This window comes from Lactuca serriola, chromosome 3, assembly GCF_051521515.1.
Source record: "Lactuca serriola cultivar US96UC23 chromosome 3, Lser_US96UC23_V15, whole genome shotgun sequence".
NCBI classification, from domain to species: Eukaryota; Viridiplantae; Streptophyta; class Magnoliopsida; order Asterales; family Asteraceae; genus Lactuca; species Lactuca serriola.
Window position 1 is genome coordinate 11,515,044 of NC_136410.1, and position 17,442 is coordinate 11,532,485.

The 17,442-nt window shown below is 33.9% G+C and overlaps 2 protein-coding genes and 1 long non-coding RNA gene across 4 annotated transcripts; 1 reads left to right on the top strand and 2 right to left on the bottom strand.

The window, feature by feature from the left end:
* Positions 1-5,148: 5,148 nt before the first annotated feature.
* On the bottom strand, positions 5,149-8,919 carry ETR1 (Signal transduction histidine kinase, hybrid-type, ethylene sensor). Its single transcript, XM_079029215.1, has 7 exons — positions 8,620-8,919; positions 7,278-8,236; positions 6,771-7,139; positions 6,399-6,665; positions 6,197-6,324; positions 5,916-6,110; positions 5,149-5,821 (listed from the first exon to the last, which is right to left on the bottom strand). Exons 2-7 carry the CDS (start codon positions 8,181-8,183, stop codon positions 5,473-5,475), a joined length of 2,214 nt encoding a protein of 737 aa, XP_078885341.1. The 5' UTR covers positions 8,184-8,236; positions 8,620-8,919; the 3' UTR covers positions 5,149-5,472.
* Positions 8,920-11,561: 2,642 nt separating this feature from the next.
* LOC145091480 (beta-adaptin-like protein C) lies at positions 11,562-16,022 on the bottom strand. The gene is made up of 14 exons (XM_079029216.1): positions 15,888-16,022; positions 15,160-15,357; positions 14,958-15,071; positions 14,590-14,840; positions 14,384-14,519; positions 14,127-14,306; positions 13,946-14,038; positions 13,657-13,868; positions 13,519-13,582; positions 13,249-13,428; positions 13,072-13,164; positions 12,550-12,938; positions 12,090-12,483; positions 11,562-12,022 (listed from the first exon to the last, which is right to left on the bottom strand). The coding sequence occupies exons 1-14, from the start codon at positions 15,972-15,974 to the stop codon at positions 11,723-11,725; spliced, it is 2,691 nt and encodes an 896-aa protein (XP_078885342.1). The 5' UTR covers positions 15,975-16,022; the 3' UTR covers positions 11,562-11,722.
* On the top strand, positions 12,206-13,449 carry LOC145091482 (uncharacterized). Of its 2 annotated transcripts, none has more exons than XR_013702189.1 (3): positions 12,206-12,324; positions 12,458-12,688; positions 12,812-13,449. It is a non-coding gene; the product is annotated as an uncharacterized LOC145091482 (long non-coding RNA). The 2 variants fall into 2 exon arrangements; XR_013702190.1 differs by having other exon boundaries at positions 12,214-12,324; positions 12,423-12,688.
* Positions 16,023-17,442: the final 1,420 nt, after the last annotated feature.

Below are 17,442 nucleotides of genomic sequence, written 5' to 3' on the forward strand. Positions count from 1 at the left end.
GCATATCTCCTCTTTTCTGAGAAGAAATTATTCACGACATACACTTTGTGCCCTTTATGTATTATGATCTTCCAAAACAGGATGTCGATCAACTTGATCTACCAGTCTCTCCTCATTGTCACTTCTACATCAAGTACACTCCTCTTTATCCGAATGATGATCTTCAAATAATCATCAGGACAGAGCGTAAGAGATTGAGAACCTTTTACTCCGTCAACCGACGACCCCAAAAGGAAGTGTGGTCTCGAAAGAGGATTACCAAGATTATTGGATATGGTAACAAAGTTCAAAGCATGTTCGATCTTTATTGTATGTTGTACAGATATTAACGTTTCTCAAAACAAAGAATCAACCATCACCATCAAAGATACCGACTTCCCTTCAATCAACCCGAATGAAATTCTCACTATTGTTTCTCACTTCCGAGATCGCCAATCAAGTCACACGAGCATCGAATCTTATAGTGCTGCAATCAATTTCTTGAAGGACTACATTGCGGAGTTCAGCAGGTCCGACATTGAATTTTCTCTCTTGTTTGAAACTAAGAACGTTTTGGCAAAATTCACCACTGAACTGCCTGAAGCACAGATCTTGGTTGAAGACCCCATTGAAGAACCGGAACTCGGCTATGTCTATCTCAAAAAGAAGAATAACCAAAAAGAATTCTTTAAAATTCTTGACAAACATTTATTCCGACAAAGATCCTTCAGAAGTTCATTTCCAATGCGGAAAAAAATGATTCTCCAGAGCATGATCAAGAAGAAGTTCATCAAGCATCTCATATGGTATTTAGAAGTCCGAAGTTGGCTACACAGTGCCTATCTCTTTGTGTTTGATGAAGCCAACTAAGGAGTTGATTGATTGCTAAGTTCACTTAGAGTGAGATTGTTGATGCATAAAAGTGAACCTCTAGCAATCCGAAGCCAAACCAGAACCTAAGTTGAAGTGCATTCAAAGATGTGAATGATTATGAAGTCAAGCTTCTTCCGAGATGAAGACTTATCCAAGACATTCCTAGTTTTTGGTGTTATTGAGTCCGTACAAGCATTTCATGCTTTTTGTCGTTTTTATTGATTATACAGTTCATGGGACAAAAGCGAGTAAATCGTGTGTGTCAGCTTTTCTGACTTATCAGATTTACATTCTCCATGTAAGTATTGTATTTTTTTCTTATTGTCTATCCTTTCCTATTTAAGGAGATGATTTATCCATGCATTGTAACCCTTTTTGAAGCAATATTCTCCTTCACATCAAATATAAAATATCTTGCAAGTCAAATCTCTTTCTCCATCATTCTCCTTGTTCTTAAGTTGTCTTTACTTTGTTCATACTAATTTTATCTTACTTAAATATATTGTTGAATAGTTTGTTGATTTTCATCCTTCAAGACAAGACTGGTTTACTAGACTTAAACGAGCTAATCTATTATCAGCATACATTGATCTTAAATTAATTCAAGGTTTGAGTTTTCAAACCTTGTTCACGCACTAAGTCTTGTACTTTCAAAAAAGAGCAAAAAAAATGTGTCTCAAACCAAAAAACACGCGTCATAACATGCCATAAAGCGCCATGACATGCCATGTTACGCATTGCCATGCGCCATGCCTAACAACAATGTTATGAGGCTTTTTGTAACGGCGAAGTCGCGCCTCATGCCATGGCACGCCTTGACAAGCGTCATGGCACGCCTTTTAGAACACTGGTTTGGGACATATTTTGACTATTAGGGTTTTGGGCTTTATTGGGCCACCAGCCCTTCTGAATTTGGGCCATTATGAGGCTTTGGGCCTTCTTGGATTTGGGCCCATATTGGATTTTGGGTGCCCTTTAGGAATTGGGCTTTTAGTATCATGGAGTTTGGGCCTCAATTATCGGGCCAAGTGAGGGAATGGTAAAATGGTCTTTTATCCTGGGTGTTGGACAAATGAACTAGATTCTCGGTTATTGTTTATGGCCCGATTACTAATTGGGGTTTTGTTTGATTGGTTAGCGTGGGGACTCTCCAGGTTCAGCAGCCCGAGCATCTGTTTGTCTGACTGCAGACTAAGGTGAGTTTGTTCACTATACTGTAGGATACTAGGATATATTATGTGTTTGTAGTCTTTGTGACTCCTACTGTATGTGTTATATGCATGTGTACCTGTTCGCTATATGTATATGGGGTGAAATAGATCCAATACAGCCTAGTGCTGACATATGAGTTGAAATAGACTTAGGGGTGAAATAGACCCGGTACGGCTTTGTACCGACATATGATTTGAAATAGACTCGGGGTGAAATAGACCCGACACAGCCGTGAGCTGGCAAATATGTATGGTATGCGGTATTTTGGGGAACTCACTAAGCTTCGTGCTTACGTTTTATGTTTTAAATGTTTTCAGGTACTCCCAGTCTGCGAAGGAAGGGTCCAGCTTGATCACAGCGCATCCACCCATGTTTCCACACTTTATGATTTTGGGAATTGTACTTTGATAACTATTTTACTCTGATGTACTTTTGAATGCTTAAAATGATCAAAGGGTGTTTATGGTTGATTTAAAAATGAAAATTTTACCTTATAATTTTTGGGATGTTTCAAGTTGGATAGACGATGTTGAACTTATACACAAATCGATGGAAACATGGAGCAAAAACGATGGGAAATAGAGAGTGAGAGAAATGGAGTCAGATCTAGGGTTATGAAGAGAGGTAGCGTAAAGATATGGAACAAAAATCACGTCATAGGTTTCTCATTCGCTTTGTTACAATGTGTATTTCTTGTCGTTGTTAATGGAGTTATACTAAAAAGGGTAGATTAGATTACGATGAAATCGGGTATTGAGATAGGGTATTGGTTTGATTGACTAGATTATGTAATACTTTCTAATATTAAATGTTGATTGTCAAGACATATCTTGTTGAAGGAATGAGTGGGAATAAGATTAAAGAGTATAAGAAAGATGCCACATTGCAAAATAGTTGTGTAGAAATATGACATGTGTCATATTTAGGTTTTGTTTAGTAGAATAGATAGCTAGATCTTTATTTTTTAGTCAAATGTTAGTATGAGACATATTTTCGATATTCATAATAGAAAATGATATCCAAATCATTTTTTTGGGGGGATAATCATATATGTCTTATTAGCTTTTAAATATCAAATTTGTTCAACCTAATTTTTAAATATCATATAGAAGAAATGTTATTTGATTATATAAAATTTATTTAACAATATATCTTTATTAAGTTTATTTATGTGATATAATACTTTATTTATTTAATTTTATTTAGTTTTCTGTTTGTATATGATAAAAACTAATTGTGAGACCCATATATTATATGAATTAATTTTTTTTTAAAAAAGTTAAATACAAAGGTCAAAATATTTGAAAATTTTGAATTTATAAGAAAATAAGAAAAATAATGAATTATTATAATGAGAATGTTTTTTATCTTTTGAATTTAAACAAATAATTTGAATAAATAAACAAAAGAAATTAATGAGCTTTAATTTTGAGAATTTTGAAATTAAAAGGTAAATTGATTAATGAAATTGATATCTATTTATTACTACATTTATTGCAATTATTACATTAAAATACTATGTAGAATTTAATAAAATAGAAAATCTCATAAAATGACATGTGTAAAAAAATTAATTCAAAATAACAATAAAATGACATTTGGCAAATTGAATAAGAATGTGACAAGTAACAAAAAAAAAACAAAAACAAAAACAAAAAAAAAAAAAAAAAAAAAAAAAAAATCTTTCATTTATTAGAGTAGATGTTTAAATGATTCATTCCATTTATTCGAGCCAACCAAATGTAATGATTTATTTTTTTAACGGTTCTTTATGAATTTATTTATCGAGTGAATTAGACTTTAAATAACTTCCATAAAAAAAATTTCAAAATGTACTTTTTGCCAAATAGAATGAATTGACTTATGCTCATGCGAATTATAGGAAAAAAAATCATGTATTGTTCAAGAATCAATCGAAGATAACTAGAGTGGTTTAAATTCACAGCTGCTATTTCAAGTATTATGAAAATGAAATATTCTATTTGGTATGATGAGTGTGTGAAAATGAAATATTCATATAGGATCTATTTTCTATTTGGTAAGATAGAATGAAATTACAAAGAAAATTAATGAACCAATAAAATGAGCGAGACAAGAGAATGTATTATTACAATCCACTCTCATCTCTGGTTGGTTCAAAGAAACAAAATATGTCATTTAAACATATTATATATTATAATGATAACTAAATAAATCCAAAAATATATAATTTTATATAAATAAAATCTAATTAAATAAAGAATATCGTTAAATAAATTGTATGTATACTTCATTTCTTAGTAATATTTGTTAAATGCATTTTCAAGGGGCTGTTTGGGATACCTTTTTAAACCATCTTTTGACTTTATCTTTTTCAAAAAACCAAAAAATTGTTTGGCAAAATGAAAAGGCTTTTTTATTTTAACTCTTGGGCAAGAGTAAATGAGGGCAGCAAAAAAACGGAGAATCTGTCTTTCACACAAAGTTCTTTTCCAAAAAGGACTTTTAAGGTTTAAAAGGAATCTCAAATATAGTCCAAATAATTATGTGTTCGAAAAATGTTTACAAATTTAAAAAAAATTATATGTGTTCGAAAAATGTTTACAAATTTAAAAAAAAAAAAAAGTACCATGAAATCTCAAAATAAAAATGTAATTAAAATAAATTTATTATGTTTAGAAGAAAACAACAACAAATAAGTCAAATGAAGTTTTAATTTTTAATTTTTTTGAAAAATTAGTTTTATTAAAGATTATATAAATAAAATTAATTTAGAATCATAATTACCATTTCATTCCCTATTCCCTGAACCGAAGGAATGAAAATCAATCAAGAAGGAATCGATAAAAACAAACATGATTTTATTTTAGTATTCCGTTCTGTCTTTGATTACCGCATTCAAAATACGATTATCAACAGTATTACAACTTTTTACTCTGGACACCCCTCCATATTTGATTTAGTTTGTGAAATGATCTTTTTTTTATTCAAAAAATTTATAACACTCAAAAAACGAGAAGTGGAATATCAGATGAATGTACAATTTATTGATAGTGGTTATGACTTATGATGAATCAACAACTCAACAAGTAGTAGTTGATACTATTTATATGAAGTTAACATATAATGATATAAATAATAATTACAAACGTTCAAGTTTTTCAAGAGTTTTACATATTGTAAAGAAAGACAAGTTAAGAAAAGGCAAAGTCGAGTGTTTCTTATAGCAATTCTATGCAACAAATCTTGTGTAGCATATGTTAAACCTCTCACTTGAAACAACAGTATCAATACCATCTTCTTCTAATCATATCATATCACAGCATTAACACACACACACACACATAATATAATATAATGTACCAAAAAAGTAGCAATATGTACAAGTAGTACAAACCTCCTCCATCTCCATTCATGGTTTTATGGTTTTCATGTATTATGCTCCAAAAGCTCAGACAATGCAAGTCTCATCTTCTCAACCGAAACAGGCTTAAGCACAAGTCCATCCATTCCAGCTCTCAACAAACTTTCCTTCATCGCCTTATCTGTGTTTCCAGTGAGCCCGACTATAAGCGGGGGAGGCTTTTCATGGCGTTTTGGTAATTTCTCATGGACAAGTCTTGCAACATTGTAAGCATCAGAAGATAAAGACACGTCTATGAAAACAACCTTATAGCTGTCTTTGGTTATGGCTTGTAAGCACTCTTCACCTGAACTAACCATGGTTACATCACAACCAAGGTGCACAAGTAGCCCCTTCGTTGCTGTTCTGCTAACCCTACAATTATTAAATTTTATTTTATTTTATTTTTCAGTGTTTAAATTCAAAATTCATACTTATTCATATAACAAGATAAGCATGCATCACGAACCCGTTATCATCCACAACTACAACTTTTAGTCCCGGAAATTTTGTCTGCCCGAGTTTTGCGGGCACTCGCATGTGAGGGAGGCGGGACCCGTTTAAGCGACTTGGGAACCCGAGTTTCACAAAAAAGATTGCAGTGGACCCCTTGCCAAGGCCTTCACTTTCTATCCATATATTACCTTCCATAAGATTCACAAATCTGCATGAATTGAAAATATCAGAATCAGACATACATTATTATATTACTTAGGGACCAAAAATGTAATAAAGTCTTCATTTCATTACCTTTTACAGATGGCAAGGCCGAGACCACTGCCACCTGGATTTCTAGTTGCGGGTGATTGGCTTTCTGCAAATTTGGTGAAGAGCTTTGGCATGTCTTGTTGGCTGATTCCCATTCCTGTGTCTTTCACCTACACTAGAGGAATGTAATTAAGAATTGGATTCCAAGAAGTGGGAAAATGAAGAGAAGAATGCAAAAACGAACCTGAACGCGTAAAAAGAAATTATTGTCACTAAGAAGGGGAAAAAAGTCGGGAGCTCGTGGATCCCTTAAAGAATCTGGTTTTGCCATGATGGCGGAAATTGAAATGCTGCCTTCTTTTGAGAATTTCACAGCATTTCCAATTATGTTTAGAATTATTTGCATAAGTCTCTTTTCATCACCAACAGCATATTCTGGTAAATCTGATGAAAGGCTCAGTGTCACAAACAACCTTTTGACTGATGCAACAGGCCTGATCAGATTTAAAACCTGAGAAAAAAAAAAAGTCAGTTTTTGTATCTGTATCTGGTTGGATGGGATGGAATGGAATGAGGAATAAGGAATAAGGAATAAGGAATGGAATGGAATGAGTACCTCCTTGAAGAGAGCATGAAGGTTGAAAGTTGTGGTATCAAGTTCAAGACTACCATCTTCCAGCCTTGAAAGATCTAATACATCATTTATGAGTGTGGCAAGTAAATTACTGCTTTTTAAAATGGTTTCAACCATGAGGCGTTGTTCTGGTGTCAAATCGGTTTCTTGAAGTAATGAAGAAAGTGCAATAATTGCATGCATTGGAGTTCTCATTTCATGATTCATAACTGCAAGAAAATCATTACGTGCACGAACAGCTGTTTCAGCTTCTCTTCTTGCAAGATCAAGTGCTACATTTTGCTCCATAAGCAAGTCTCTAGCCCTCATTGACTCTTCCAAGATTGCAGCATGTGAAAGAGCAACAGCAACCTAGAAAAATATTAATTAAATTAATTAAAAGTAAACTAAAGAATATATATATATATATATATATATATATATATATATATATATATATATATATATATATATATATATATATATAGTAGATTAGGAGAAAGTGCAAACCTGATCAGCAACTACTTCAACAAGTTCAAGTTCATGAACATGCCATTGTCTAGCACTATCAGAAGGAAGCATCAAAACCATTAAAGCATAACGTTTTGTTGAAAGTTCAGGCCAATCATAGATTTGGAAATTGTTAAGATGTAGAAGTGGGACCCGCACAGCAACAACCTCCCCAAGCATATATTTACCAGAAGCAGGGCGTAATCTAGCAACAGGACTAGTTGGAGATATTTTAACAGCACGATTAGTACTAAAAACTTGATTAATTGCAGGAGATTGAATTGGAACTGTAAACCCTACAGGGTTTTGATGGCGAAGGGTATAAGAAAGTTGAAGCTCTAAACCACTGCGTGTTGGCATCCAAAGAGCACATTCTTCTAACCCCAATGTTCTTCCTAATTCCACAAGTGTAGTTTTTAATATTGTATGTCTGTTAAGAGTGCTTCTGATTTCATGAGTTAGCATTCTAACATGTCTGCCTGTTTCTTCTTGTGTTCGAATGATACCCATTTCACGATCCAGCTGTGCAGCTTTATTTTTTAGAAATAATTCTCGGGTTTTGACACTGAGTAGATCAGGGATTATGTGGACTAACATGAGTGCAGTTGCACATGAGACTGCAGCTGTTAACACCTTTGCAGTGGTCATAACAATGGCGACTGTTCTTGTATGTGCATTGAAGGTCCATAAGTTAATAAGATGTGTGGCTCCACATAGAACAATGAAAGCACCAAATTGAACAAGAACCCATCGATAGGGGAAAACTGCTGATTTTTTAACGAAATATATTAACTCCAATGGGATTGAGAAATAAGCAAGTGCAATGAAGAAATCTGATATGTACTGATATTTCATCAGAAGTTCATCAGCTGGCCATTGTGGCTCAATGCAATTGCAAGAGTCCATTATTGATGAACCAACCACCTCTCGACTCTCCAAGCGTACACTAATTACAGCATCTGCAAGCAATTAAACAACATGAGTTCGCTATTAGTAAAAACCATGAGAATTGCCCTTCATAAATCTCTTCAGATAAGATCGATCCCTTTTGGTAGTCCGATCAAAATCAACATACCTACTCCTCTCTTATACTAAATTACTAATAAAAACACAATTGACATTAAAACCATCTCGCCATACCTCTGATGAAATGAAACAGCAACATATAGTTCAAAATCAGAATGGATCAATACTATGATCTATAAGGTACAAGTCAATGCAAATTAAAACAAGAAGCTCAAAATCGCATACAATCAACGATTATCACAAGCCTCTTCCATATAAGGGTTTTAAGAACTCAAACAAAACCCTAGAAAACCAATAAAGCAAGGAAACCTCTTACCTTATGGAGTAAGGCTCGTCAATATCATTAAAATATTAGCTGAGGTTGAAGTAATCAGCTACCATAAAATCTCGGTTATGGATATGTACGAATGTGAAATCGATCAAAGAACAATTGGTTGTAGCAATCAGCGGGATACAGTTGAGTGAAGACGACTTTAGGGGAAGCGGTGGTATAAAGCCGATTTTAGAGAGAGAGAGAGAGAGAGAGAGAGAGAGAGAGAGAGAGAGGGAGACTCTCTCTTGGGGAGAAGAGAGAGAAAACTGTTGGACTGATTATGACGATGACGATGATGATGGGCTTTCATTCAACTAATCATATCTTCATACTGTTTTCCGGAGCCCAAATTCTCGCACTTTCGGACAACAAAATCTGTCGTCACTCTATCTCTCCGTATATATAAAGGAACAAATAGATGTTTCAACATGCATTTTTTATTATGATGTAAAGAATCTCAATCAAAATTAGATAATTTGGTTCATTGAATTTAAACATGTAGCTGAGTTTAGTTGGTTTATTATAATATTCGACTTCTAGTTTTATTCCCTTGTTTTAACCGTAAATACCCAACAAGTTATAATCACAATTAAATTTTACCGAACACTCAAAATAGATGATTTCAATTTCAGATTGCACTAATTTAAATGTACATAGAAACAACCTCTTGGCAGATCATCTATACAATAATCAATATTTCAGTAACAAAATTATACAAAATATCATAATCCTTGGGATTAACATATTTTTACATCTCATCATCAATCATAATAAATTTGACGTAGTATTGAGATTCTTTAGTTTCAAATGATAAATATCATTACATATTTGACATATTTTACCTCAATACTATATTGTATTATTGTTCCAAACATGTATCAAAGACCCTTTCTTCAAACAATAACATTCACCCAATTCCAAGAAGAAAAAGTAAATTTCAAATTTTTTATATAAACCGAAAATTCTACCAAGAAACTAAGAAGACGAATTGAAAGATCTATCTTCTATTTCATGTTGAGGAAACTTATGCCGTGTTATACTACTCATCTAAAAATTCTAAATTCAAAAATTTTATATTATCTTCAACTATTTCATGTTGAGGAAACTTATACCGTGTCATACTAGTCATTTAAAAATTCTAAATTCAAATATTTTATATTTGTATTCGGTGAGAAAAAGGAAAGTTATATGAATGTCTTTGGTTCAAGTGCCAAATTGTGTTTTATAGTCATTATTTTCAACTTTTAACTCAGATCGTCCTTATATTGTGAGAGTTGCAAACTTTGTTACTGTAAGATAAAAATTGATTATATTACCATTTACGTCCTTATATCGTCCTTATATTGTGAGAGTTGCAAACTTTGTTACTGTAAGATAAAAATTGATTATATTACCATTTACGGTTCTCTTTTATTTGTTTATAATCTATCTATTAATTTTATATCATTGTCATCTCTCTCTCTCTCTCTCTCTCTCTCTCTCTCTCTCTCCGGGAACCACATCCGACATCCACCATCATCTACCTTCGACAACCATCTACTCAACACCAAACCAGATACAAAAAGAAACTTGATATTGGTTCCAACCACCTCTAACCATTGGCCAAACCAAATCAAAATTAAAAATAAAAATAATAATAATAATAAAAAGACCATGAAATTGGTTCAGCCACCACCGGCAAACACCACCATTCACCTCCAAAATAAAAACAAAAACCTGAAATTAAACCCTAACTTCAAATCACATCCAAATTCTACAACTAAAAAAACCCTAAAAAATCTCTTCCTCATTCTCATACTCCTCCATCCTTTCTCTTCACAACCATTTCATTTCATCGGTACCACCATTTCTTCGTCGAAAACCCACAAAACCCTGTCGGATAATTTAACTAGACCGGATTTCAAACCATTGGTTATCCCAAATCAAATTCTAAACTATTCCAATGAAAGAGGAGCAATTGGTGTTTTGATGATGTTGGAGCTCTGATGGTGGTAATGAAAAGAGATGAAGGTGTTTTGGTGGTGTACTAACCATATCAAGAAACAACAGCAACAAAAGTAGATATGGCTTCCCCCACCAGTTAGTTCTCTGAAATCGATTTGAAGGACAGTGGGTTTGGTGGTTGTTATTGGAGAAACATTGGTGGTGGATGATTCTTTGTCGACGGCTTCAGACCTTACTTTGAATGTGTGTAAATGCTTTTAGCGAACATGGTGGGAGTAAACTGGAGAGGGTGATGGACGCAAAGAGAGGGTTTGCTGGTGGGAGTAGTCATCAGTGGTGGATTAAGGAGGTTTGGGTTAGGGTTTCTTTGAATAGTTTAGAAAAAAAGGTGGAAGAGAGAGATCAATAAAATGAAGGCTGGGGTGGGTTAGGAGTAAGATTGGATATGAAGTGGTGTCATATTTCTTTGTCTTTAAAAAAATCATAATAATATCATTAAATTGTTTGGAGATTATTGTCATTTCAGATCTAACATACCAAAACCACATCAAAACTATTTATCGGGGACGAAACATGCAAGTTTTAAACATATGTGGATAACCCAATTTAATTTTAAATAAAAACTAAAAGCATCACCCTTAATAATTCAAAATCTTTTTGTCACATGTTCTCTTGTCCTTACTTTTGACACATGACATTTTTAAAAAAAATTGAATTTTCTATTTTTCACTTGTCATTTTATTAAATTAAAATTCCATATTTAATATGTAAAGTATTTATTAGAAATGTTTATATATCTAATGTATTCAATGTATTAAAGTCTCATTAGTTTTAACAATTCATAATTTTTCTAATTTTTCTTATAAATTCAAACTTCTCAAATTGTTAAAATTTCATATTTTTTTTTTTAAATAAACTCATGTAATACATAGGTCTGATACCTAGTAATTTGATATTTGGAAAAGAAATGTAATTTTCATGTGAGAAAATATACCATTTATTATTATTATTTTTGTGTTGCTTAACAAGGATTTATTTTGTGTAAAAGACTGACTGTCTACATGTAAGTTGTAGCTCACTAAACATCAAAATCCGAATTAAAAAAATGGACTACAAAATTTTAATTTTTCAGTCGTTTCCAAAACAAAAGTCGCTCAAACCTTCAAGCCTGGAATAGAGTTTCGAGGGCTTCAAAGAATAACGGAGCCATTTCAGGGCTAGGAGTTTTAAGGGCACATTTAACGCCGGGAGACCCCAAAACTGCTGTGAGTTCGATCAATAAAGGGATTCCTCTTGGGAGTTTAGCAGATAAATACAAAACCTCCTGGTTTTTCTTCTTACGCTTCGCAATGAAAAACATATTTGAGGAAGCCAACTCCTCTATAGTTGCATCAACGTTGTTAATCAAAATTCCACGAATCTCCTTCGAGACCTCATTCGAATCCGGTAATGACCTCCATGTCTGCAATCACAATTTTCATGGAGTCTGGATATTTACAAGACAAGGTAGAAAAAATGAAGTTACCTACCTCAAGGAAGATGTCGCGTTCCATTTTTCCATCTTCCGTGAACAATACAAACAACGAGATTCGATCATTGAAGTACCATACAGGCTGTTGATTGTTCTTCACTGCAACCTGTAAAAGCGAGTTCGGAGAACCCGGCGCCATATTTTGAAACATAACCATCGGAAGAAGGGCTTTTCTGGTCGTTCCCGGTAGCAGTTCCGGTATCTGAAGTGGTCCACCGGCAGCAAGACCGAAGGTATTTTTGTTGAACTGGATCATAAATCCATCGAGTGAATTTTGTGTGTTGTTCTCCAAAATTAAGTTGTAAAAAACCTTTCCATCTCTCCTCACCAGCTGTGCACTAATCTGCAAACCTTGACCGTTTGCAGCCGGTAACAAAATCGGTAGCGACGGCCTGCAAAACCAGAAAGCTTCTATGATCTGTACAAACAAAAGCCGAGATGTAGACCCTAATATTTACCCTGTAGGTGCTGAAGGCGAATCAACAGGCACCATAGCATTACTGTTACCAACATCAACATCAAGACCTAGATCGAGTAAATCTGGAATGGAAGCAGGTGGAAGAGATGTTTGCTTTGTTAAAGCATAAGGAGAAACAGGTATGGTAGTAGGTGATGGTGCACCATTAAGAATATGTGCACGTGGTGTATTGGAAAAGCCCTCTGGTAACTCTTCTTCTTCTGTTTTTGGAATGGTTCTCACACGAGTTACAAATGTTTCAGGCGGTTTGTGATAAACAGATGACAATGTAGCAATGTTAGCCAGAAGTTCAGAGAGGAGAGATGAGTCGAATTGATTTGAATCGTCACTAATCACTGGTTTCTCAGCTAAAACAACATCTTTTGCAGCCTGAGTATTAAAATGCTAGTCGTTATGTTGTACTGCATTCTACAGTGACTGATTGTAAGATAACAAAACGTAACTAGATACTAAATTATAGTTTTTGGGCCCACACAAACCTTAGTAAATAATAAATACAAACCTCGGGGTCTGTTGAAAGAAGACGCCAATATATGTAGGCCCGATCTCGCAGATCTGGATTGTCAGTCTCCAAAGTTGCATTATTTAAAACAACCTAAAAAGAAAAATATGATAGCTTGAAAGTTATTTTTATTTGTTTAATATATAGAGACACAACAATATAATCAATCTATGATACTTGAATCATTTGTTGGGGTCCTTCAGTTGGCTTCTTAAGAAAGAGTTTGACTGTTGCTGTTAATAATTGCAACTGGACTTGTGCAGGTTCTTCAGGGAAACTCTCCAGGAAGCTTTCAAGAAGTTCATCAGCATTATCGATTCTCTCAGCATATTCACCAATTATCCAAATCATTGACGCCTGTGTAAAAATTAAAAATAAACTAACATCTAGTTAAATTTCAATCAAAAGAAAATGAATTTTTGAGATTCTATTTAAACATGCTAGTACCTTTGCCTCTGGCTCATCTAAAGTATCCAAACTCTCACAAAGTGTAGCAATGATAGATTCATAACTGATAAAAATAACAAATTCAAGGTTAATATTTTCAAATTAAATGATTTTATTAGATGAGCATAAGAAAATTACGTGTTGGGATATCTTCTAAAAATATCTTTAATGACTATAATCGCTTCTTGAACTACATAATTTACTTTAATTTTGATGAGTTCTAGAAGAACACTAATGCAACGTTCAGCCGCTCTCTCTAACTTGATAGCACATCGTCCAATGGCGCGAACACCCTTTCTAACAAAATCTACATCTACTTCAGTAGCATACTCTTTAAACTCCAACAAAACCTGAGGGTCAAAAATGTAATTACGACATAGAACAAAGTCCATCGAATTGCAGTAAAGTAGTAAAACAAGATCATTACTTGGTCAATATTTCTTTCTGAAGCAAGCTTAATCATGATCTCTAACTTTTCCATTTTCACATATATCGGATCATTGTACTTGCAAAAAAACACCTGGAAAGTAGGTTGCCTTTTGATATTACGTGAATTTATCTCCCTGATGCTAATAAAGATTTTTTTGAAAAAGGTGAAACGTTTTTACCTTGATTTCATGAGCAAGAATTGTGGGCCTTCTTTGTACAATAAGGTTAATGTTTCTCAAAGCAACATATTGAATCTCAGGTTCTGCAGAAAGTAATGTTACAAGAGGAGGAGCCATTTTCTTGCATAGATTTCGAGTCAAATCAGGACTAGTGATCACTTCCATTTGTTGAAGAATCATCTATGATCATAATAATAAAATATTAAATAAAAGGAAATATGTTAACAAGGGAAAAATAAAATAAAAAGCAATGTCACCTTAACAGCTGAAAGAACCACAGCACAATTTGCATGTTGTAGCCTTGGAGTAACTCTTTCCACAATATTTTCAGCTTCACGTGCATCCGCTGATTTGTACTTTGAAAGAGCATCTAATATGAAAACTTGACCCCACCTGAATAATGAAATGATTAAAATTAACTTTATAGAAAAAATTACTACAAGAAATTAATAATAATACTCACTCAGTGCATTCATTAAGAGCTGCAAGGAGCTTTGCAAGTATAGGTCTAGTGACCTGAAACACGATCTTACTACTGGTATCTTGGATTTCAGCAAGAGCTGCAACAGCATTTGCTACCACCATTGGGTTATTGTCAGATATCAAATTTGTGAGACTTTCCAAAAAACCCCTTTCTTCAACCAATTCAGCATTAATGTCATAAAGTTTAGCAACACATATAGCTGCTGTTTTTCGAACATAAGGGTCGCCATCCTGAATGATATACAAAAAATGGTCTCATTCCCAACAAATAGTCTTGATATATATATATATATATACTCTGGTTGATCCATGATTGAAGATTCCAACAAAAGAGAAGATAATAACAACCTTAAGACATCTCTGGAGGGGATCACAAAGATATTCTGTAATTTTTTCAACTCGGATGCATCCCATTGTGCGAACAGCTAATGCACGAATTAAAGGATTTGGATCCTGTGTATCCTGTAACATAAAGTTTACTGATAAAGTAGTAATGTGATGATCATAATGTATTGTATGAAAACGTGTAAGAGCTTTTACTGGTTATTACCTTCACGAAAGTGTTCACTGCAAGTATGGCCAAGTCAGGTTGGCTTTTAGCATAGTTGATGAGATACAAGTAAACAAGTTTTTTGAGCTCTAAATTTTCTGTTTGCATACAATTTACAACATCTGCAAAAAGTGATGAAACATCCTTCCCAACCGTCATCGCAGCAATCACCTTTTTGACAGCATCTTTTCTCTTATCCTTAATTGAAGAAGACATGTTTGTTAATTTACATTTATTTAAGAAACAAAAGTTACCATAAAAGGCTATATATTAATAGCTCAAAACTTCAAATTATGCCCGAATTTCCGTCTGTTTCAAAAAGTACAGTGTGTATTCAAATCCCACAAAAGATGCAATGCAATTTTAAGTTACGAAGGTAAAAAAAAATAGTGGACTCCATCACCAAATACTTCTCCATTCAAGAGAATCTTACGAACGAAGACAATGTGATTTTAGTTTCTCAAATGGAACAAAGGCTCATTTATACCAAGTATATAACTAAATTTTCCGCCAAATTCCAACATTCTAGAATACATGATGTTCCATGCATGCGGATCACGATTTCACTATAAACAATTTTAAATCAACTAGCTCGGTTGATCATATCAGTGAAGGATCAGACAATATAACCGGCACAAATGCACAATGAAAAATGATTAAGAGGATCGTCAAAAAATAGACTTATGAAATTGGATAATTTAAGATTACGAAATGATAGGATTTGGAACCTTGTATTGAGAATTCAACTCCTCTTTGAGCTCCGGGATTTCTCCTTTTTTAGTTGTGGAGAAGTATTTTGAATCGTGGCCGCTCATTGCTGTTTATGAACTCCGACGACACAACTCGACGGAGAAGATGATGGTTGTTTGAGAGAGGGGGTGAAAATGGAGCTTTGATGAGGGTGATCTGAAAAGTCCGGTTAGAAACCAAACCGGTTCAAACCGAATCAGGTGATTCGGCTCTTAGTTCGGGGTTACCAGTTATTTATGTCATTTTACTGTTTATCGGTGAAATTAGACCCGGTAAAATACGTACGTGTTGACAAGTGTCCATTGATGCACCTAAATACAAGCATATTCTTTTTCTTTTTAATATACACTAATGGTCCCTCAGGTTTAAGATAACGTGTATTGTTGGTAGCTAAGTTTTTTTTTTTTTTTTTTTTTTTTTTTTTAAATTTGGATGGACGTATAGTTTGTTTTTGTTTCATCTTTAGTCCCATCCATATATGAAATAACTATATTATCCTTATTTTGTTTATTTAATATTTATAATGTAAAAAAAATAGGGTCGTTATACCCTATGCTCTCCCTCAATCAACCTCACCTTGACCCTCAAGGTTCGTCATTCTCGTTCCTCATTTCTTGCCGAACTAAGTTGCATATATGGCTGAAGAACCTTAGTCGCCCCTTGCTCCTCCTTTTCCTTCTCCCTTTCCTCCCCTCCACCGAACCTATTGTTTCAGTCGTGATCTCCTCCAAAACCAAAATAAACATAACTCAAAATCAGAGTTAAACAAATCGATTAAAAGAGGAAAATTCAAGATCGAACCAATCAAATTAACAGGTTAAACATATCTTGATAAATAACATGTTCACCCATGAAGATAAAATGTAACCAATCTATAAAGTAGGTTAAACAGATAAAGAGCATGTTCACTCATGAAGTTTTCTTTTTGGAAATTTTGGTCAAGTGCCTATGTCCCATAGACCTTCATTTCACGCCTTTATCTTCTAAAGGGAAACCACAGTCTTTAGATTTGATTTTAGTTACCCCAAGAACATTAGTAAAAATGAGAACCATCTTGTTGTGCTATGCGTCTGTTTATTTGTAGGCATAGGGCAAGCAATGATGAAATGTGAGGGAAATGTTTTTTAAAAGGGTAGGGGTAGAGGTAAGGACGATCACTGTCAGATTCCCTCATCTTACATACTCCGCCTTCTTTTCTACATCGTTGGAAACCTCAATTTGCAACCATTTTTTGTATTGTTGTCACTGGTTCCATGCCCATTGAAGTTGAAGATGAAGTCGTGATTTTTAATGAGACTGGAGATGATGGGTAAAGAAGAAGTTGAAAGGTGAGACCCACCTTATTTACTAAACAAATTTTAATAAAAAAATAAGAAAAGGAAAAACATACTTTTGGAAGGTGAAGTCGTGATGTTTTGTGTATGTCATACTCCTTAAATATCTCTTAACTTCTCTAAACCCCGGGATAAAGGATCTTTTGGAAGTATGTCTTTTGATTTTAGTGTAGAAAAAGGAAAAACATACTCCCCCTTC

Coding starts and splice junctions, on each gene's coding strand:
- ETR1 (XM_079029215.1), bottom strand. CDS start 8,183: ATGGACTCTTGCAATTGCATTGAGCCACAATGGCCAGCTGATGAACTT. Junction 7,140..7,277: donor TTGAAGTAGTTGCTGATCAG/GTTTGCACTTTC, acceptor ATATTTTTCTAG/GTTGCTGTTGCTCTTTCACA. Junction 5,822..5,915: donor GTAGTTGTGGATGATAACGG/GTTCGTGATGCA, acceptor TAATAATTGTAG/GGTTAGCAGAACAGCAACGA.
- LOC145091480 (XM_079029216.1), bottom strand. CDS start 15,974: ATGAGCGGCCACGATTCAAAATACTTCTCCACAACTAAAAAAGGAGAA. Junction 14,520..14,589: donor GCTCTTAATGAATGCACTGA/GTGAGTATTATT, acceptor TTCATTATTCAG/GTGGGGTCAAGTTTTCATAT. Junction 14,039..14,126: donor TTCTTGCTCATGAAATCAAG/GTAAAAACGTTT, acceptor CCTACTTTCCAG/GTGTTTTTTTGCAAGTACAA.